Genomic DNA, 21,128 nt, shown 5'->3' with positions numbered 1-21,128 from the left:
CTGATCTCAACATGAACATTTGTAAAGAAAAGAAGAACAACCCTATTTTTTTAATCAAATTAAAATCATATCACATAATCCAAACTTTGAATTACATGAGAACACAAACCTTCTAAACAATAATGAGAATAATAAATAATAGCATATCCAAATTAGGCAAATTAATCAAAGGCTACTGCAGCGCGCCTGAGCTCGAGCAGTCGGCGCCGCCGTCCTCCGAGGTCTCGACGTCGACCACCACCCTCCGGTGGAAGCTCCGGTGGCAGCCGCAGACGGTGCACTGCAGCGCTCCTTCCCCTCCATCCCCGACGGCGGCGACGAACTCGGCGCAGCCGTCGACGGCGTACCCGCCTGTGGCGGCGGCGTGGTTCTTCCTGCACTCCGCGTACCTCACCTCGCCCTGCTTCCTCCCCCCGCCATGGACTCTCCCCGCCGGCTCGTACCGCCTCAGCACCACCATATGCCTCTTCATCACGAACCCTCAGGGGAGGAAGCGAGGTCGCTACCTACCTCGGCGTTATATACCACCGCCAGCGTTGGCGCTGGCTTTCCTCGCCGGCCCAGCGCCTGGACCGGCTGTGGCAAGGCGCACATGAGCCGAATTGATGGTCCAACCGATTCCACCTCAAGCTGGACCAGCCCTCCCTGAGAAGGTAGGGAGAGTCAGAGACACCTTTTGCTCCGCCCCCATTTGGAGGTGGTGGTGCTGCTGCCGCTGCCACTGGTGCTGCTGGTGGCTCAGACCCATCAACCGACCAGGCAACATCGACTAATGGACTGAGCGAGCAAAGCGAAGCAGCCATGAAGTGGGAGGCCCTCCCATGCCTTTTCTCTTTATCATCTCTGTCTCTGTCTTCTCCTCCAACAGGGCCTCCCAACTATGCCCTGTTTCCTATCCCTCGACGTCCGCTGGCTTCAACTGTTTGTCGTATTGCTGACGTGGCATTTTGTATAATACCTTGGTCGGATGGCGGTTGAGCCGATTTGTCTTGTCTCTAGTAGATTTGACTCTAGAGATTGACATGATAATATAACATAATCCATCTCTTAATCACTCGCTAATTAAATTTATTATTATCACTATTTTTTTAAACAAAACGTTGATCCATCTACTCCTCTCAGTCCTCTTTCATTTTGTTTCATTAAAAACTAAGGGGCGTTTTGTTTGATCATTTTTTGTTTTCATTTTTTTATTTTTTAGAAGTTACTGTTTGCTTTGTATTTTCCAATCTCATTTTTAAAGAAAATGAAAAATCATTTTCTAAGAAAATAGAAAATGATAAAATATCATTTTCTATAGAGAATGAAAACTGTGATTGAAAAATAGAAAATGGAAAAAGGCGGCTACAGTGCTGCACACCTCCTCATCACACGATTATTTTAATAAAATAATTTATTAAATTAATAAATATAATTTGATAATTTTATTTTAATAAAATAATTTATTAAAAATAATGATTTTAATCAAATAATTTATTAAAGTAATAAATATAATTTTTTTAATTTTATCTTTTAAAATTTAAAATAAATTTATATATAATTTAATAAAATAATTATTTCAATAAAATAATTCATTAAATTAATAAATATAATTCCTTAATTTTATTTTTTTAAATTTAAAACAAATTTATATTTATCTTAATAAAATAATTTATTAAAATAATTAGTTAAATTAATAAATATAATTTGATAATTTTATTTTAATAAAATAATTAATTAAAAATAATTATTTTAATAAAATAATTCATTAAATTAATAAATATAAGTTGTTAATTTGTTTTTAAAATTTAAAATAAATTTATATATATTAATAAAATAATTATTTTATTCATTAAATTAATAAATATAATTCTTTAATTTTATTTTTTTAAATTTAAAATAAATTTTTATTTATTTTAATAAAATAATTTATTGAAATAATAAATATATTTTGATAATTTTATTTTAATAAAATAATTCATTAAATTAATAAATATATTTTTATTAATTTCATTTTTTAAAATTTAAAAGAAAGTTATATATATTAATTAAATAATTCATTAAAATAATTATTTTAATAAAATAATTCATTAAATTAATAAATATGATTCATTAATTTTATTTTTTAAAATTTAAAATAAATTATTTTTTAAATTTATAAATATTTAAATTAAAATTTATTAATTAATTAATTTAATTTTAATATTTTTTAATTTTGTTTTCTAGAAAATAGAAAATAGTGTATCATACCAAACATATTTTCTGTTTTCTAAAAACTAAATCAGAAAATTGAAAAACAGAAATAGAAAATAAAAAACAGAAAATAAAAAAAAAATTCCAAACCAAACACCCTCTAAGTGCTTTTGACAATTCAATAGTCATTACAAGTTAACAAGTCATCTATTCACATCTAAATCTACAATGACACATCGTCTAACTAGGGTCGTTTAGTCTCATTCTACCTACGTGTGTGTGTATATATATGTCCGCTCTTGTTGTTCCTCCATCTTATCGTGCTTCTTGTTAGGCTTTCTAATCAATTTTACATTTCATAACACCCATGCTTAATTAATAAGCATGATTAGGCAATGAATTAACATCAAACAGTCATCCCTTGTCTTCTCTTGCCCTACATGTGTAAGTTAAGTGCTATCCTTCCTTGTACTTTTCTTGGTTCACTTCGACTTAAGTCCAAGTTGTAAAGTCGGTAAGCACGACCCCTTGTTACCATGTCGACGGACTCGGACGTGACCTAATAAAACCTCTACGAGAAATGAGTTCGACTCGGATTCATCTGAGGTGTGAAAATTGCAGGCCTCATCAAATATGACATGGGCCGTAAGGCCTGTTTAGAGCCGGTCGGACCGGGTTGGGCTCGGCCCGCTCACACTCTTAACCGAGGTTTGGTCTACACTTTTAGCTGCTGACGTGTAAGATGATATTTTTGGCCATCGCTTTTCGCTCTTCGTTCTATTCGTCCGAGGACAGAGGCCCGGCGCCGGCGTTGCGATTCCTCGCGTCTGCTCGCCGGCGATCGCCTCCGGCCTCCGATTCGTCACGCTGTGATGAAGGATTCCAGGTTAGAGCAGGACGATTTGACCTAGCACTCGCGTTCCGAGATGCCTGGTAGGGTTCCCTCGACGGTCTTCCAGTTGCTTTGTTTATGCCGTCGGCTGATTCTAAAGCGGGTTTGGAAAGGATTTTGGGCGATCTAGGGTTCCTGATTATCTTGTGGAATTTTATGGGTCGTTGGATTCTGATGGAGAATGGGGTGGATTTTTGCCTTTATGAACCGATTTTTTTGGTGGGATTCGGAGATTCTCTTGTGCCTATGCATTCCTAATATGAGTGGATATAAGTGAGGACAGAAGGATTGTTCATCTGGTACATAACCACTGGCCATTCCAGAAACTAACGTATGATCATCTAAGATAATTGAATTCTCTGAACACACTTTCTTTTTGGAAACAACTTTTTGGATTAGTTTTACAGCTATGACATGTTGAGAGATTGTTTGTTCGTCAATTAGAATGTTTTTGACTGCATCAAGATTATCCATCAATCAGAATGTTTTTATAATTGAATAAAGCGTTCGTTTGATCTCAAATTATTCACATGACTGGATTTGTGGTTTATGTTCATTTAGACATGGGGAATGGTAGTTCCACCCAGAGACCTTCTCTCATTGAAGCAAATAAGATCACTTGAACTCTTTGGCTCGGAGATGAAGATTATCAGGGAACAGAATGAAGATTACCAGGGAATAGCAGAGACAAACAAGAAACTGTTATGGATCATTATTACCTTGCTTGCATCTTACAACATCAAGAAACATTGAATTGCAAGTAGTTGGTTTGGCTACATGAATATTATACAATCATTGAACTCTTCTAGGTAAAATCACTAGTAAAGCAGCAATATGCATAGATTTTTGTTTTAAGGCAATTTTTTGGGGTCTTCCTTTGTTCCTCACACCTTCAACTTAATTGATTCAATTTATTTTCTGACTATAAAAAAATTTGCTATCCGCAACCGACTTATGAGAATTTGACATTTACCACTTTTTCGTCTGCCTGATCATATCATTGAGTGCACAACCCCTGAGTGATAGTCAACCCAGACTAGCACAAGTATAGTTGACCCATCTTAGGAAGAGCAGCCTGCCAGAAACCTAAATGTTGCTGTCCTATGGTGTCAATTATGTCTCACTCTACTAACCTGCTAACCAAATTTAGTCAAGAAGTTTCAGTCAGGAATTTGAATTAAGATTTTAAATATCTCCTTATTGCTAATTAATTTCCATAACATACATGATTCATTAAAGCTTCAATAACTAATGTGGGGTTTAGAGGCACCAAATTTAGTGAACGAGTTCCAGCCAGGAAAACAAATTGAGATTTTTAAATATTACTTATTGGGTAATTAATATCCATAAAATACATGATTCAGTAAAGCTTTAATAGCTAATGTGGAGTATAGAGACACCATACCTGCCTTGTCATACCTTTGTATTATTTCCCTTATATCTTGCAATGAATATAGTACGTTCTTAGCGTCTCTATGGTTTGAATGCCTCATAGTGAGATATCATGTTGTCTGATATCAAGTTTCTGGCAATTTAATGTGAATGCCATGCATCAGCATGTATCTTTTGAAAAGAACTGTTCATAAAATTTCATCTTATTTCCTTTTCATGCTTCCATTTCTGTATCACACTACTTGCAATAATCTGGAATATTTTCTTTATTTTGTATTCCCTTTGGATAATCTACAAATTTTTGTATTTTATGCATACTAATTTGGTAGAGGTATTGGTGTTAGATTTAATTTCTAAGGCTTAACTTTTTTAAGGTTTTACTTACCAGTAAAATTCAACTTATTTGGAAATTGAAGGAAGAGAACTTCTCTTTCATAATATACTTCAAGAATTATGTTTCTTTTTCTTTCTTTGTCATATAATATATCAGCTTGTTACCTTCTTTTTCCACGTGTAGTTCTTATGACTTTTCCCACAAAAGGAACTGGCCAACTGGATTAAAATAATCAAAGTAGCTGGGGAACATATAAATAAAATATTGCTTGATGAAACAATGATAAGATCCTTAATATGCAATTGGATGCAGGAGGCAGTTGTACTATATATTAATTGTGAACTGAAATAGATATCATTAGTATAAACAAGCAAAAACTGCAGCAACAGCAGAATGCTTTAATCAAAGTAGCGATCAGTTGGTTGTTGATAGACAAGCAACTCGAACCAGGCCTCAAGAATTTGTACATGAAAATAAGCAAATATATGATATAGCAAGTACTAGCTATTAGCTACCATATTAAATATATATTTTATTGCGATCTATATAACTTATGTAGATCAACAATCTGCATGGTACACTATTTGCTTGTATCATAGATCTTTGCTAGAAGCAAGATGCTCGCCAAATTCACTATTCTGATCGATCAGGAATGAAAGAAATTCTGCAACAGCTCCACCTGGGCACTGTTGAAATCCATTGCTTCCATCAGTGCTGAGAGCTGATTGCTGAGGTCGTCGACCTCCTGGTGAAGTTTCTTGATGCAGTTGCATGTGTCGTGTAGGAGGCTTGCTGCAGAAGCCTGCATCACAGCATCAGGCAGCATCAGTGTGCAAGTAAGCTTCATTCATTCTATTTTTACAGTTGATAATTAAATTATTGCATTCTGTGATTACATTGCATGCTCGATCACTACTTCTTTGTAATTAACTTACTCTGCTTGAGCCACGACTTCGTTGATGGGTGTCTTGAAGAAGAAACTGGAGCTTGGAGATGAGCTCGTTGATCTCTTCCTCTGAGATGCTGGACCTCCTGCTGGACATCTTGGTTTTCAGCAGTCGCAAATAGGAACTCCAAAGTGATGAACTAAGTGCCAGCCTGAGAACTATATAGGGGAGTAGAAGTGACATTAAGACAAGTTAAGTATAAATTATACCAATTTTGTTTTTAAAAATAGATAAATTGAGTCATATATTATCTGACGTAGAAGGTGAAACTCCGCATGTCGGAGCTGAGTTATGCCATGTCAGTATGACCATGTGAGCAAGCATGGGATGACGATGAGTCGTGGACCATCGAGCATCTATCTTAATCCACAAACGTATCCTTCATGAGATGAAAAATGAGATCAACTTAAGGAGGGCCTTGTTCTTGTGGTCCTACAAACAATTAACTAAACTGTCAGCAGGGGAGTTGATTACGGAGTCCGTTAGTATTAATAATTCTTCATGTTGGCTTACCTTGGTATATGTAGACATTAATTAAGGCGATAAATTCTCTGTAGGCACTCACATGGGCATGCAGTGGTCATGGCAGTCACAGCTTCCATGTGATGAAGAGAGACATGCCCTGCTAGAGTACTACATGTATGGACTACATGTCTAACACCTTACATGCATGTTTGTGCTTTAACTCACTGTGTTTCAAATTGCATATATTCCACCTTTTTCTTTCTAACAAAAATTGAAAGAAACAGAAGAAGTAATTCTGATAGACTAATTCAGATCCTACATGAAATATATGAATTGTTTAGGTTAATTTTGAGTATTAATTAGGAACAAAAGATCCTAAAGGCTAATCATGACAACCATGTATCTATTATATTATGAAGGAGCTGAAGAGTGACTAATGGTCCGAGTGTGAGCATACCAAAATATGTCTCCATTTTGTGTGATTGCAGAGGTTGAACTCTAACTGTAATGCAAATCCTATGGAGGTCCCAATATAGGATTTTGTTATGGAGGGTTGTGTCCTTGATTCTAAATCATACATGGACAGCAGACGATACAACCCAAAAGACAACCAAATTAGATCGAGTTGTAAAGAAAGGGCCTTTCAGTAGCAAACCTTATGTAGGATTTGTGTTCCTATTTATAATGCATGGGTTGCACCCATGCTTATTGGCACCAATGTGTAGCCGTGTCTTCCATCCATGAATGTAAAAAGCGAAGAAAAGAAAAGATGAAATTTGTTTACTCGCAGTGTGGTAGTATAATTTTTTGCATTGTTAAATATTTGATCAGTCAATTCATATTCATGTCCTGTTCTACTGCTAATGCACAATTGACTAGCTTGATTCCCATGCTTCGAGTGATATTTTCTTTTTTATTATTATTATTTTTGTTATTTTCATATGGAGGAAGATTTAGATATTAACACACACCAGTCAGCACCACCAAGGGCTCAATTAGAGCGACATGCATACACCCATGTCTGTAGGCAAATTACTCATTGTTGCTGTCTGTATCAACAATTATTATTATTATATTGTGTTTTTTTAGCCACCAAGCTTATATGTACGTATACATTGAACATTATTTATTGCTAAGAAACCTGTCCAACATGGAGGTTGGCCTTATTTATTCCCCAACCTAACCTGCGACCAACTGAAGTCCATTAGAGAAACAACATAATTAGAACCTCGACGTTCATCATCACCTCATCATGGTGCAGTGTGTAGGCAGTGCATGCTGCATGTTACAACTCCAATTAATGCTCAGAAATTAATTTTCTCTCTCACACATTTTATGAATGTAACTGCAACTACCTTTTACAGTTAGAAATCAAAATAATAAAAAGTTTTTTTGTGTGTGTATGTGGATATTATATATATATATATATATATATGCATGTAAAATTTTAAATGGAATTAGGAATGGGGTGATATTAAATGCATGGATGCCCACTTAACTGTGGCAGTTGGAGATGCATTGCATTGCATCCTTGTGGACACTCCATATATGATGAACCAATGGGAGATGCATGCTAGTGTTCAGTTTTTTTACTAGTGTAATTTGTCTCCCTGGACAAACTGTATGTCTATAGAATCCCCCCAGTAATTTCAGATCAAACAACTTGGTGTCTAATGTTCAATTTCTTGCTTGGTGTCTATTCTTCAATGTTAAAACATCTTTCACTTTTGTCACATCCATGTTCACCCCCCCCCCCCCCCCCCCCCCAAATCGATTTATTCACTGTTAATTGGGTAAACAATCACTTTAGTCTTGCCACCTGTGGATGGAGGCACATGTAGAGAGCAGAGCGGTAATGGTGTGAACAATGCATCATCTGGGGAATCAGATTTGATTAGGAGAGCGATATGAATTTAAGCTGGGAGGAAATGTTACAATGTAGGACAATTGAATCATCCATTAGTTAGGTGATGTATGGTTGGACGCCATTGAATGGGCACTCACTCCAAGACCTGGAAAAGGGGACAATGCCAATCTTTTGGAAAATTCTGGCAGAATCTAAACAAGGCCAAGGCCAGAATAATAACTCCCGATTTGGACATCCTCCGACCACACTATCCTCTATCCACAGTTCGTTCCACTTCAAGCCATTGCCATTTTCACTTGTTCCATGATTGCCCAAAACCATCTCGACTCGGTATTTTCCAAGCTAGATCAACTTGGATGAACCCCAATCAATTCTCACAAGTTGAACTCTACTACGTCCTGTTCCTCCTACCTCAGTCTGTCGGCTGAACTACTAAATCTAGTTCGGGTGAATTCTTCTTGGCCTAACCATAACTCTAGCAAACTTTTCCTAACTTGGGCTCCTCTGACTCGTTCCCCAGTTGATGTCCAATTAGAGTTGTACAATATCGTACAGAAAAATCTTTCTGTCTGATAAAATATTTGATTTTTTTTTGCTTCTTTTTTTAATATCTTTTATATATTTGCTAAGACATCTCAACCCCTTCAGGGAATTCACGAGGATCACTCCAGGACTACCCCAAAGGCAAGCTATGACTAAAGAAACTTTTGATGAATCTCATCAGGTTTCAGCCACTGCCGCTGCAAAAGTTGATGATGGTGAGTGAAATGGTTGATCGAACCAACAGAATTTATGCTAATGTGGGTTATGTTACACCAGTTGGTGGAAGATTTCCATAAGTGTGGGTGACTGCAGCTATTTCTCCACTAGAGCTATGTTAATTTCAATGCTCTCGGTCAAGCTACCGAGGTAACTTAAAAATAGATGTAACCGATTTCAATATTGTTTGGTCGGCCTTTGAATTTGTGGGTTGAGTCCATGATCTTGATCTCAAATTTCATTGGGCAATGCACATTGTCATATCTCCTAATTTCTAAATCGTCTTAGGATTCGTTGGTTATGGGGTGGTGTCATTGTATGGTGACTTGATGCTAGATTTGTTGTTGATCTTGGCAATAATCTTGGGCGTGATGTTTTTTAAACCTTGAATTACTGTAAGAGTGTGATTCGTCTACGATGGATGTTTTCCCCCAGCTTTTCCCTAGAAACAGAATTGAACAACCACGCATTTGTGTCTTGAGCATTATACCATAATAAAAGATACAGGTTAAAAAAATGCTTCTCTATTATAGAAAAATAAAGGTCTTTAGAGCATAATCATCTTAAATTAGTTTTAGTTGGTCGATACACGGCACTCTGGCTCATCAACTGCATCTCGCCAAAACCCAGCACTAGCACCTGAAACACTAGAGTTCTCGACATCATCGGCACCCAACTGGAGCAACTCATTGTTATCATGCTGCACTCTGCCACTTATTTCCAGGCATAAACCCTTTCTCATTCTAATGTTTGGTTTTCCTTTGGCCGGAACCCTTCTGGCACCTGTTTCGACGAAGACCGGCTGAAGCTTGATGGTCGGGTTAGGCTTTATGCGGTTCGATTCCCTTTCTTCAGGCGGTCTTAGTATACCATAGTCCAAGTCCGAGGCTTCATCCTTGTTCAATATCACCTGCGCAAAATATTTACCAGCATGCGGTGAAAATAGATTTAGGAAGATGATGTTAAAATTTTTAGTGTGCTGATATAGTAGAAAGAGTGTCAACTACAAACATATTTCTCCACTAGAGCATTTCAAGAAGAATGTATATAATGCACAAAAGTTTGTCTATTTATTGGTTCTAGCAAGCCAGAAAACCAATGAACTCACCCTTGAAACTTGCATTGCCCTTAACCTAGTACCCTTCTTAGTTATTAGTTACATATAAATGTATATATACAAACATGCACAAAAAGATGTTTCCAAATTCCCATTAATCATAGTCAAGATGTCTAAAATCAAGGGTATACCATGAATATCTGACAAAGAAGGAACAATATAATATGTATGTCACCAGTAGCAAACATTTCAAAAGAAAATTGTACCAAAAAATATCATTAAAAGCAACCTTGCGTCCAAGCAAGTCGAATGTCACAACAACTTTTCCTCTCCGCGCTTCATCAGCTTCCTCAATTTCCTTTTTCTTCTTCTGTATAAGTTGTTTTTCCTGGAAGATAAGCATTTGTCTGAGATCAGATTTAATTGCAATTTAAGGCACTTCCACAAGAGTAACTATAAGATGGACTCTGTGCATTCAAAGAGACTAAGAGAGCATATAAATTTTAATGGTCGCAGTGAGCAAGAAGGCTATGCGGTCTCGAGCACCCGGTGGAATGGTTCTTCTGGGCCACATAGTAGCAGTATATAAAGTAATGCCACTATCCAGCCAGCAGCAGCTCAAGTTGACTGGAGATCAAATGAAGCAACTCTTTTAATATTAGTGTAGACGATGCAAGGGTAGAAGAATTCCATCATCAATCGAGCCCGTCAATAGATTCACTCCAAAATCAAAGAAGAAATGAGCTCGCCGTCAACAGAAGAGAGTTGACAAAGGACTGAGCATTAAATTGCCAGACCTATTCATTCAATTTCACCAATCATAACAGTTCAGGGCTAATTTAAATCTAGCAGAGAAGAACAAGGGAATCTTCTGATGATGAATTGGAGTATTGGTTGACTCAAATCCTCTCATGATCACATTACACTCTATTGCAGATGGCGGATGATGAAAGAGGAGAGAGATACAGAACCTCAGAGCTACTACAACAGTGTTAATTACACTTTGACTTTGTATTCTTCATATCCATGTGAATAAGAATAACTCAATCTAAATGAAATAACTACAGTTTGTTTTACTGAAATACAAAAGCTACACTTGTTTATTATGAGAAACCAGTTAGGAAGTGAGCCAGCTCAAAAACAACATATTTAACAGACAGTGCAAAACATCATAATTCTATCCTTTGTTAACAATGAGTAGATAGAATTAGTTGTTCATGTTTTGATAAAGCTCAAAACTAAACCTTGGGTATTAAGAATGAGATGAGTAAAAGGAACTGAATATTAGACCTTGATTAGTCATTTTTGGACATAGACCAATAAAAAGATCATGCATTGGTATGAACAAAAAGAACCATTTCAAGGAAGCCGCAAATTTGATGATGATGAAATCCAGAAGGTATAAGAATTAGACCTCTGCAGACAACCAGCTATTTCCTTCAATCTCATAATAGTCACTCTGATCGTCAATAACTTTAGTCCTTGCTGCAGAGTTCCTGTCATATTCTACAAGTCTTTTTGCATATGCCTCTGCTGCAGCTTCAACTTCAGAAAGAGGAACCGCCAGGTCTGATAGACCAGCATATGTACTCCCTTCTTTAAGCACAAGTGCACCACAAAAATTACAGGGACCTTCGCCTTCTTGTTCACATACTATCTTACCACAAGACAGGCAGTTGCTTACCAGCCTGTGTTGTCGAGCTTGGCATGAACATGGCTTACCTTGCTGGAATACAACAGTACCTTTTGCTGCCTCAGCGAGAGTGATAACTCTGCCACCCTTTTTCTTTTTTGGAACAGCTGAGTTATCCTTAGAGGCACCTCTTGGCCCATTTTCATTTTGACTGATTGCGTCTCGGATCAATGAAGCATTTGTTTCTCTAGAAACTCTTGTTTGCTTCTTCACTGCAACAATCTTTTCCTCTTCTGCTGGTGGCTTTACGTATGGTTTAAAGTTTGAGGCTTTTATGTCAGAGGTCTTAGAAGAAGAATCAACAACACCTCTTCGCTTCATGTATTCTTGAATTATAGGTTGTCCAGTTTCCTGGCCAATGATATTCTGCAGAATTGTAGTAGCACAGGAATTACAGCAGTTTAAAGAACTAATAAATAGTTTAATAGAATAGGAAGAACCCTAAAAAACATGGACTAAATGCTGCACAGAATACCAGAAATCATCTATTCATTATTGCTAAACATGTTTACAAATATATCTTATCCTTCTAAAATATGGAGTTTAATCTGATTCACATCTAAACCATAAAAGATCCTACTTTTTTTTTTTATCTATCTTATTGAAGTACGGGTGTTTCAGACTTATTCTCTAACATGAACGATGGTCGATGAGGTCGTTAGATTGAGTGGCACTCCTTCCCGTGATAATGGAATGAGATCTTCAACCCCATATACATCTAAGTCATAATAGGCATGAGCGACGGCGGGTGTGAGGGAGACGGATAGAAAACCTAACCTATTTTAAAAAAGTCATTACCTTCTCCGGCAATTCACCAGTATAGATGTCCGATTACTGAGCGAGGATCTACAGGGAGAAAACAAATAGAGAGAGGGAGAAGATGGCAGAGGGCGCTTACGTTAAGGTAATCAGCGGCGTCTTGCGGCGGGGCGAGCTCGCAGAAGGAGACGAGACCATGGATGAGATCCCTGTCGAGGGACAAGGCCGCCTCCATCCTTCCGGAGAGCTCCACCAGCGCCGCCTCCAACCATTCGCCCGATCCTGCCATCTCTTCGCCTCCTCGGCGTCTCCGCTTCAGAAGATCCAGGCTTTTTAGCTGCGAAAGGAGCCAATCCCTCTTGTTGGGCCCATTTCGGCCCGTATTCTTTATTCAGCCCTTTATTTGTGCCCATAATGGGCCGAATCACCTCTCTATCTCTGACCATGTTGACTTTTGATCTAAAGTCAACTTAGGTCGCTGACTTTGTGCTAAATTGTGTTTGACCATCACTTAAAATGCCTAAATTTGGAAAGATCAAGAGGAAATCGAGGCTTGTCGTTTAGAATTTAGTTCAATCTATTCTCCTTTCGTATATAAACACTCCTTCAGTTCCTCTCTCCGCCACCACTTCATTTGGGGCTTCGGCTCCCGAAAAAACAAATCAATTAGTCATTTGGTTAAATTTAATTAATTACCCAAAATGGCTAATATTAAGGCCGTGATCGGCTCCTTCGCCGCCGTCCTCGTGGTGGCGGCGGTGATGGCCGTGGTCGGGACGGTGTACACCTACCACCACAAGCCGCCGCCGCCGTCATCGTCGGATGACCCCACGTCTATCAAATCCCTGTGCGGGCAGACCGATTACAGCCAGCTGTGCATGCGCACCGTCGGCGACCACGTCAACTCCTCCACCGCCGCCGCCGCCCAGCCGAAAGCCCTCATCCGGGCCGCGTTCGAAGCCGCCGTGGTTTCCGTCGCCGACGCCCACCGCCTCATCGACAACGTCAGCGCCGGCGCCGCTGACGAGTTCAACCGCAACGCCTTCGCCGACTGCAAGTCGCTGCTAGAGTTCGCCACCGAGGAGCTGCAGGCGGCGATTGCGGAGTCCGACGACGTGGCGCGGAAAGCCGACGACATCAAGACGTGGCTCTCGGCAGTGCTCACCTACCAGGAGACCTGCGTCGACGGCATCACTCAGCCGGAGCTGCAGGACGCGATGAGGAAGGGGGGCATGGAGACGGCGTCGCAGGCCACCAGCAATGCCATCGCCTTCGTCGACGTCCTCAGCCCCCTGCTTGATTCCTTCAACCTTACCTCATCGGGGCGGCGGTCGTTGTCGGCGGAAGAAGGCAAGCACCCTTCTTGGTTGTCGCAGCGCGATCGGAAGTTGGTGGCGGCGCAGTCGAGGGGAGAGCTGCGGCCGAACGTGGTGGTGGCGCAGGACGGGAGCGGAGATTTCAGGAGCATAAACCAGGCTCTGAAGGCGATGCCAGAGAACTACGCAGGGAGGTACGTGATCTACGTGAAGGCAGGGGTGTACAAAGAGTACGTGATGGTGACAAAAGACATGAACAGAGTGTTCATGTACGGCGACGGGCCGAGGAAGACGATCGTCACTGGCAGCAAGAACTTCGTCGACGGGGTCGGCACCATGAACACCGCCACCTTCGGTAGCCCTCTCTCAATTCCGACCAGTTGACCGCATAGCAGACTGATCATTAATGGTTGTGGATCGCATTGTGCAGCGGTGGTGGGACAGGGCTTCATCGCGAAGTCGATGGGGTTCAGCAACACGGCGGGGCCGCAGAAGCACCAGGCGGTGGCGCTCCGGGTGCAGTCGGACATGGCCGCCTTCTTCAACTGCAGGATGGACGGGTACCAGGACACCCTCTACGTCCACGCCCACCGTCAGTTCTACCGCAACTGCGTCATCTCCGGCACCGTCGACTTCATCTTCGGTGACTCAGCGGCCGTCCTCCAGAACTGCCTCATCATCGTTCGCCGCGGCATGGACGGGCAGCAGAACACCGTCACCGCCCACGGCCGCAAGGAAGCCCGCTCCACCACCGGCCTCGTCATCCAAGTAAGCATTCGGATTTCCCCCGGCCGTAGTTTTAGATTTTCCGATCGACATATCCGACACACCTTTGAGTGCCATTGACTCGTGATCAGAACTGCCGGATCGTGCCAGACAAGAGGCTGTTCCCCGACCGGCTGAGGATCCCCAGCTTCCTCGGCCGGCCATGGAAGGCATACTCGCGCACGGTCGTGATGGAGTCCACCGTCGGCGACCTCATCCGGCCCGAAGGGTGGATGCCGTGGGACGGCGACCTTTACTTGGACACCCTGTACTACGCCGAGTACGGCAACCGCGGCCCCGGCGCCGGCACCAGCGGACGCGTCAAGTGGCGAGGCTTCCACGTCATCGACAAGCCGACGGCGCAGCGGTTCACGGTGAACTCCTTCATCCAAGGAAACCAGTGGATCCCCTACGCCGGCATCCGCTTCCTCGGCGGCCTCAAGTTCTGAACTCCGACGTATCGAAAACAGAGGAAGAATCGAATCGAAGGTGGTGAAAGAGGAGAGAGATCAGCGCAATGTATCGAAACCTTTTCCATGGATTAATTCAGTGATAATTATTCTTTGATTCTTGGAGAGATTCTAATCTGTTTACGTGTTGCTTAATTAGGGAGATGATCGAAGATAATAAAAAAAAGAAAAAGGAAAAAAAAGGCAAATAAAAAAGATTTTGGCAACACCTAATTTAGATCGGACCATATCTATTTTCTAAATTCTTAAAATAATATTTAAACCAAAATTAGAATTAAAAGGTAATTAAAAAAGATTTTGGAAAACAAAAATAAAAGTTAACTTGCTAGCCAAGTATACCACTTTCTATATCCAAGTCATCTTCACTAATCAAATGAGTAAACGTACTGCTACCTTGCCCTCTATTGGGTATTCTAGTGGGCCCCATGTTTCACTTTAATCATTCCTGCAAGTACAAGACGGGGTCCGTTGCAACCGGTGCTCGTCAAGGAGATGAATTAACTGAACACTTAGGTAAATGAGCACTCTTTTTGTAAAGCTTGACACGTGGCGGAAATCGACCGTATCATTTTTAGATTAACGGTTGACATTAGTTGGCTTATATCTGGGTTTCTTTTTAAGAGTTAATCGATAAATTCCCCGATCGAACAGAAAAGACACGACGAACAGCACATCCGGTACTTTTTGCATGCGTATCCCTTGAGAATGTAAAATTACTCCAGGGTGAATCTTTCAAAGATTCATTCATAAAAAATTTCTCAATTCTCAATTTTCATTGAGTTTGAGCATTATTAGAATGATTCTGTTTGTGATTATGTCTAAAAACAAGGGCTGTAGTGATTTTTTGTGCATCGCCTGAAGGATTGACATGGGAAATTTGTACTTTTAAGGGCTTGTACGAAATTTGTGCAGGTCAAGGGTTTTTCTATAAATTAGCCTCGAAGGCTTCGTCGATTTTGCGTTGGGCTTTGCTGCTTCGAATTCGATGACAAACCCGTCGAATTCGATGGAGGAAGCGAAGAAGACATGCTCGTCGGCGTCGATTGGTTCCGCCGCCACGGATTCTAAGGCTAAGGCTAAGGTGAGGATCGCTGGAGCTTGGTCGGGGGTGGTCGAGGTTGAACTGGAGGCCTGGACGCCGCCGATGCTCCGCGAAGAAGTGGCGAGGCGGGCGGCTGTCGCCCCGGACCGTGTCAAATTGATATTCGGAGGGAAGATCTTGAGGGATGACGACCCGGGGAAGTCGCTGGCGCAGTTGGGGTTTAAGAACAACGCCAGGGTGCTCTCCATCAAGAAGGACGACCAGGGGGAGGCGATCGATGATCAGGCCGCTGCGGAGGACGAGCGTGCCAAGAAGCTGGCGAGAATCAAGTGAGTTTTGTTTTTTCCCTTGCTCGTTCTGCCCTTTCTCTGCTTTCGCTTTGCAAGATGATATTTTTACTCGATAAAAAGTTGTTCTTTTGATTTTCGTTATTTACGGCTCTAGTTTAGACAAATTTGATTTAATGTTGCTGCAGCAGCTTTGAAATCGTTGAAACTATGGTTGATCAAGTCGAACTGCTTTGTTATTGTTTAGGGACACACCAAAAAAAAATTGTTCTACTGATTTCTCGTTTACTCAGAGAGTAGGACTGGGGTTTTCCCGCGGAGATGAGTATTATTTTGTGTTGAATTTTTCATGAACGGTTCGGATTAGACAAAAAAAAAATCCCATCTGTTTGATTCACACGCTTGTTATGGACGCAAAAAGGAATACCTGATTCATGTGTGGAAAGTGGAAACCACTTCATAATCTAAGTGGATTGGAATTAGGAGTTCTGCATAGTTCTGCCTACTGTTGTTGGCCATATCTGTATGGTTTTCTATTATGAATTCATCTTTCACCCTGTGGCATTGTTGTAATTTCTAAAAACAAGGAGCATAGTCTGGACACTTGAAGAGTGTTAAGATTGATTATGGTCTGCAAGATCCTATTTAGGTTAAGAAAGACTAAGGATTGTATTTGGCCCAAGAAAAAAAGTCACGAATTGTTGGTAGAGAATGGTACCAAAGCATGCTAACGGGATTGAGTCACCACTTGCAAATAACTTCAGTTGCATGCAACTTGACGAGCTGGATGATAAATAGTCATCAATCACGTAATCATTCAATCATATTCATGTGTGGATTTTTTAGGCTAATACTTGATGAAGAATCCTACTGATTTGAAATGACCAAAACATGGATTTTCCATACCAAGAATATAAAAACCTCTGGGTGGACTGCCCTCATTCTTCATTACTCTTCTTGAGTAGAAATAGAAAACACAATGTAGAATTTATGTAAACATCAATGACTTTATCAAGAAATTGAAGTTCACAGTGCTTTCTTATATCAACTTACATTTGAGGCCGATAATTTTTTATGCCTCCCTTTTAAACTTTCATGCTGAATCAAGTATGTGCTGAGACCTCCACTTTTTTTTTCTGCCTCTGCCAGTGCAGTTTAGAATAAAGCACAAGTAATGAGTAAATAATATTCCTACTTCCTCTAGAATGATTGAGTAGTCATACTCATGTTACTGTTTGATATAGTTAATTTTGTAACCAGAGATAATATTGATTCATGTTTTAAGACGGCTCAATCACTTCACTACTATTCAGGGATGCTGCTAAAGCTTTAACTGAAAGGCATGCTGATGGTTCACTTCCAATGGAAGACTACAGTCTAGAGCTAGAGAATCAGAGTGGTCAAAAAATGGTTTTGGAATCTGAATCAGACCGAAAGTATATTTTTTTTGTTTGTGTAATCTTTTGATCTTGGAGACTTGAATACTTTTGTGGTAACTAATGACTATTATCACAAGAGGTTGATGATCTGTGCAGGGCATTAATGTTAGGTCTAATGCTGCACAACAATGCCAGAAGCCTCATTAAAAAACAGGAGTTTAGGGAGGCCTTGGATGTTCTACTCATGGGAGAGGCTAGTTACCCTACTTCTCAATTATTAATTAATTGTGCTATAATGCTAACAACACTATTAGACCTATATGAATCCAAAGGAAAAGATAGCTTTAGGAATTGGCATTATACATGACACTGAAGCTCTTATTTTCATTATTTCAGGAGGCTTTATCTTTGTGTGATCCTAAATTTACTGAGGTAAAGTAAATCATTGATCTGTCTGTTGGCGTATAAAATATTTGTTGACATTCACCATTTTTTCTGCTTGTTTTCAGATAGTTGACAACATACCAATGCTTCAACTAGATGTTGTATGGTGCTATTTCATGCTTCAAGACATATCATGCCTGGCAGTGGCTGGTGTACGCCTAAACATGGCTCGAAAAGGTTTTGAACGCTGCCATGGTAAAGATTCAGATCGCTTGAAGCTCCATACTGGTTATCGAGCAGAACATGCAATGTGAGAATCTCCTTGCTCGTTTATTTCTGTTACATATTCTGAATGTTACCCTTTGTAGTCGTTGTTTAAATAACATCTTTTCATCTTGGACAGATATCTTAGACTGGAGCTATTGGAAGGGGTGGTGGCTTTTCATAGTGACAACTTCAGAGAAGCTCGCAGAGCTTTGTGCTCTGCACAAGCTAGATATGCACAAGTAATTTAGATTTCTAGTGGCTTTTAGTAGAATATTTTTCATCTTAATTTATAGCTGCAAAAGATCTTTTATCACTTGTGATTGCATACATTAACTTTTGATGTTACAGAAAATACTATAATTTATTTTCTATTGTCAATAGATACTAGAAACACTCTCCAAAAAATCCTAACCCAAATAACAAAGGTGGAATATCTGATTAGACCACTGAAAAACATCTGGATCTTCAAATATGCAAGCCTACCAATCTTCAAATATTGTTTGTGTGTTATATTCCATAACAGTGGAAGTCCATTCACTTATTTAACAAACATCTTTTATGCCAACTAATGAATATCAATGCTTTCAGCTTCAAGTACCAGATGAAGGTTTATCAATACTTATAGGAATGGGTTACAAAGAGAATAGCGCAAAGAGGGCATTAAGAATGACGGGTAATGACATTCAGGCGGCAGTTCAATTCCTGATTGAGGAGCAAGATAAGAAAATTCGCAGAGAACAGGAAAACCTTGAACGACAAGTTGAGATCAAGTACAACTCTATTCCTGTCCACCGAAGCCTTTTATTTTATTGATCTAAGCATGGAACTAATTGTATGAACTTACAGGGAACAGCAGAAATATGGTGCTACTCCTATGAACAAGCCCATCGATTTGCAACTGTTAGATTATTTGGTTTCTCTAGGGTAAGCAATTGCAAACTGTGGCATGCTATTTCCATCATAAAATGCATACTTAACATATGCTTCAAGTTTTATGAGTAATCATTGAGTACCTTTCTTTGCTGATATGATGTGGATAAAGCTTGGAAGATGAGGATATTTGAGCCTGGGGATTCTTTTGATATCTACATTTCTAGTGGATTCATTATGCACACAAGAAAAAAAAATCGTATGTTTCCACGTGCTTGAGTGTGGATGAAATATGTATGGTCACTTGTATTGTATATTGGTCCTTAGAGAAAGCATTATGATTCTTGGGAATTCTGAAAATAATCTTCCTTCTAGTTTGAATGCGATAGTCGAAGTTCCTTTCAAGTTTCCTGTAGGCTATAACAGTTGGGATGCCAATAGAAGTTGCTGTGTCTAGCTTTCGAGATTTGTATATGTATCTTTGCTGATCATCTTTGCAGTTTTCAGAGAGATCTTGCCGCAGAGGCTCTTCGAGTTAACGAAAATGATACCCAAAAAGCATTGGATCTTTTGACAGATCCTGAAAGAAACTTTCTTCTTCAGGTACTTGAATTTCTGTTCTTTGATTTTCTGCTTCATTAGTCTCTACTCATTTCGACTGAGCAAGGACCTTCCTATCAAAAGACCCAACTTGAGAACAGAAAGAAACGGAGAAGAGTAAGAAATACAGAGGCAAATGTTAAGGAACTAGTATCCATGGGGTACGATCGATCATCAGGTACTCCACCAATAGATTCTTTCAATCCTCTTTCTTTCTAAGGAAGCCTTTCACCATGATTACTCTGGAGCATCCAACTTTGTATTTGCAGCTGTTGCTGCTGTGGCAAGATCACAAACAATGGATGAGGCACTGAACATACTTGCTGGAGAAAGTTCAGGAAACAATAACGTTGCGATTTGCGATCAGCCAATGGATGCTGGGGAAGGGCCATCAAATGTTCCGAGCAACGAGGACCCAATGGACGACGGAGCAGAAGAAGACAGAGAAGTGAGGCACACACATCCAAGGGACAATGCCATGAGGGACAAAGCCATGGAAGATGAGCTTGCGAATGATCTGACAGGGGATGCATTTGCAGACTACGACATTGAGCTAACCAAGGAAGGAGAGGCGATCGCGGAGTATCTAGCTCGGTTGGATTCCATTGCCAATGAATGATGGCAAACAACATGCATAGTTTAGGTAGCAGTAAATGAAAATAATGTAGTTATTCAGATGCACTTCCAACATTTAACTCGTTTTATAATTTTGATGCTGTACAAAGATGGAAGGTTTCTTGGTAGAAATCAAAGGATGCTGGGCATTTGGGTTGGTCGCTGCGTGCGCTTCCGATTTATTTTAGTGGTTGGTGGAAAATTTCCGTAAGGTCGGATCGATTACCATCAGATATTGAGTCAATGCGACTAACTGGGATTAACATTTAAAAAAATGACAAAAAAATCAAAAGGGTGTTTCTTTTTTGTTTATCATCAAAATAGCATCTTATTTTGTTTTGTTTTTTTTGAAAATATTTTTAATTTTGGATCTAGGTTGCTAATATAATTTGATCAATAATATTCATATTTTAGTTGTTATAATTCATAATTATTATAATATAATATCATTAGTATGGATGAGAATTGAAGTGTTTATAGTTGTTTTGATGATCAATAGAAAAGATTTACAATTTCACTGTTAATAAATTTATGAACATGATTCTATTTTTATAGTAAATCTAATGCATTATATTAGCGTGAACTAGTATTAGATCTGGTCCAAAAATAGGATGGTATTTAAAATAATTAGATCATATAATTTATTTTAAAATAAATTAATTTTATCTTAACTTATGTAGTTTATGTTAATACGACACTGTCTAAAGATTAATTAATATTTGTAGGAAATTTATACTTTATTATCGAGAAAATTTCATCATTATATTAATATTTTAGGAAAATTCATTTAACTAAT

The 21,128-nt window shown here is 39.5% G+C and overlaps 5 protein-coding genes and 1 long non-coding RNA gene across 8 annotated transcripts; 3 read left to right on the top strand and 3 right to left on the bottom strand.

Moving 5' to 3' along the window:
* Window positions 1-172: 172 nt before the first annotated feature.
* Window positions 173-472, bottom strand: LOC141835561 (mini zinc finger protein 2-like). Its single transcript, XM_074722958.1, has one exon. The coding sequence runs from the start codon at window positions 470-472 to the stop codon at window positions 173-175; it is 300 nt and encodes a 99-aa protein (XP_074579059.1).
* A 2,480-nt stretch (window positions 473-2,952) lies between these two features.
* On the top strand, window positions 2,953-9,187 carry LOC141836706 (uncharacterized). Of its 2 annotated transcripts, XR_012602473.1 has the most exons (5): window positions 2,953-3,873; window positions 5,441-5,626; window positions 5,768-5,928; window positions 6,295-6,376; window positions 8,718-9,187. It is a non-coding gene; the product is annotated as an uncharacterized LOC141836706 (long non-coding RNA). The 2 variants fall into 2 exon arrangements; XR_012602472.1 differs by lacking the exons at window positions 5,768-5,928; window positions 6,295-6,376.
* Window positions 5,039-5,845, bottom strand: LOC141836705 (transcription factor ILI5-like). The gene is made up of 2 exons (XM_074724221.1): window positions 5,726-5,845; window positions 5,039-5,592 (listed from the first exon to the last, which is right to left on the bottom strand). The coding sequence occupies exons 1-2, from the start codon at window positions 5,831-5,833 to the stop codon at window positions 5,437-5,439; spliced, it is 264 nt and encodes an 87-aa protein (XP_074580322.1). The 5' UTR covers window positions 5,834-5,845; the 3' UTR covers window positions 5,039-5,436.
* Window positions 9,188-9,336: 149 nt separating the features above from the next.
* On the bottom strand, window positions 9,337-12,629 carry LOC141836402 (uncharacterized). 2 transcript variants are annotated; one of them, XM_074723887.1, is made up of 4 exons: window positions 12,477-12,629; window positions 11,300-11,944; window positions 10,175-10,273; window positions 9,337-9,738 (listed from the first exon to the last, which is right to left on the bottom strand). In XM_074723887.1, exons 1-4 carry the CDS (start codon window positions 12,624-12,626, stop codon window positions 9,403-9,405), a joined length of 1,230 nt encoding a protein of 409 aa, XP_074579988.1. In that variant the 5' UTR covers window positions 12,627-12,629; the 3' UTR covers window positions 9,337-9,402. The 2 variants fall into 2 exon arrangements, with proteins under 2 accessions (XP_074579988.1, XP_074579987.1); XM_074723886.1 differs by lacking the exon at window positions 12,477-12,629 and adding an exon at window positions 12,377-12,416.
* Window positions 12,630-13,038: 409 nt separating this feature from the next.
* Window positions 13,039-14,867, top strand: LOC141836636 (putative pectinesterase/pectinesterase inhibitor 45). The gene is made up of 3 exons (XM_074724143.1): window positions 13,039-14,008; window positions 14,084-14,421; window positions 14,511-14,867. Exons 1-3 carry the CDS (start codon window positions 13,039-13,041, stop codon window positions 14,865-14,867), a joined length of 1,665 nt encoding a protein of 554 aa, XP_074580244.1.
* Window positions 14,868-15,860: 993 nt separating this feature from the next.
* LOC141836135 (uncharacterized) lies at window positions 15,861-20,458 on the top strand. Its single transcript, XM_074723552.1, has 11 exons — window positions 15,861-16,259; window positions 17,531-17,653; window positions 17,753-17,849; window positions 17,993-18,028; window positions 18,106-18,290; window positions 18,384-18,486; window positions 18,836-19,017; window positions 19,094-19,171; window positions 19,618-19,720; window positions 19,802-19,895; window positions 19,987-20,458. Exons 1-11 carry the CDS (start codon window positions 15,874-15,876, stop codon window positions 20,334-20,336), a joined length of 1,737 nt encoding a protein of 578 aa, XP_074579653.1. The 5' UTR covers window positions 15,861-15,873; the 3' UTR covers window positions 20,337-20,458.
* Window positions 20,459-21,128: the final 670 nt, after the last annotated feature.

This window comes from Curcuma longa, chromosome 10, assembly GCF_044706935.1.
Source record: "Curcuma longa cultivar G26 ecotype Majalengka, Jawa Barat chromosome 10, ITB_CL_G26_1.1, whole genome shotgun sequence".
NCBI lineage: Eukaryota > Viridiplantae > Streptophyta > Magnoliopsida > Zingiberales > Zingiberaceae > Curcuma > Curcuma longa.
Note: the sequence above shows the minus strand (reverse complement) of the source record. Positions and strands in the feature narration are given on the sequence as shown.

Excerpts from the sequence above, each read along its gene's own strand:
- LOC141835561 (XM_074722958.1), bottom strand. The coding sequence starts at position 472 with ATGAAGAGGCATATGGTGGTGCTGAGGCGGTACGAGCCGGCGGGGAGA.
- LOC141836705 (XM_074724221.1), bottom strand. The coding sequence starts at position 5,833 with ATGTCCAGCAGGAGGTCCAGCATCTCAGAGGAAGAGATCAACGAGCTC. Across the intron at positions 5,593-5,725 it reads GAAGTCGTGGCTCAAGCAGA|GCTTCTGCAGCAAGCCTCCT; the intron begins GTAAGTTAATTA and ends GCTGTGATGCAG.
- LOC141836402 (XM_074723887.1), bottom strand. The coding sequence starts at position 12,626 with ATGGCAGGATCGGGCGAATGGTTGGAGGCGGCGCTGGTGGAGCTCTCC. Across the intron at positions 11,945-12,476 it reads ACGCCGCTGATTACCTTAAC|AATATCATTGGCCAGGAAAC; the intron begins GTAAGCGCCCTC and ends ACAATTCTGCAG. Across the intron at positions 9,739-10,174 it reads TCGACTTGCTTGGACGCAAG|GTGATATTGAACAAGGATGA; the intron begins GTTGCTTTTAAT and ends TATTTTGCGCAG.
- LOC141836636 (XM_074724143.1), top strand. The coding sequence starts at position 13,039 with ATGGCTAATATTAAGGCCGTGATCGGCTCCTTCGCCGCCGTCCTCGTG. Across the intron at positions 14,009-14,083 it reads CATGAACACCGCCACCTTCG|CGGTGGTGGGACAGGGCTTC; the intron begins GTAGCCCTCTCT and ends CGCATTGTGCAG. Across the intron at positions 14,422-14,510 it reads CCACCGGCCTCGTCATCCAA|AACTGCCGGATCGTGCCAGA; the intron begins GTAAGCATTCGG and ends ACTCGTGATCAG.
- LOC141836135 (XM_074723552.1), top strand. The coding sequence starts at position 15,874 with ATGACAAACCCGTCGAATTCGATGGAGGAAGCGAAGAAGACATGCTCG. Across the intron at positions 16,260-17,530 it reads AAGAAGCTGGCGAGAATCAA|GGATGCTGCTAAAGCTTTAA; the intron begins GTGAGTTTTGTT and ends ACTACTATTCAG. Across the intron at positions 17,654-17,752 it reads GAATCTGAATCAGACCGAAA|GGCATTAATGTTAGGTCTAA; the intron begins GTATATTTTTTT and ends TGATCTGTGCAG.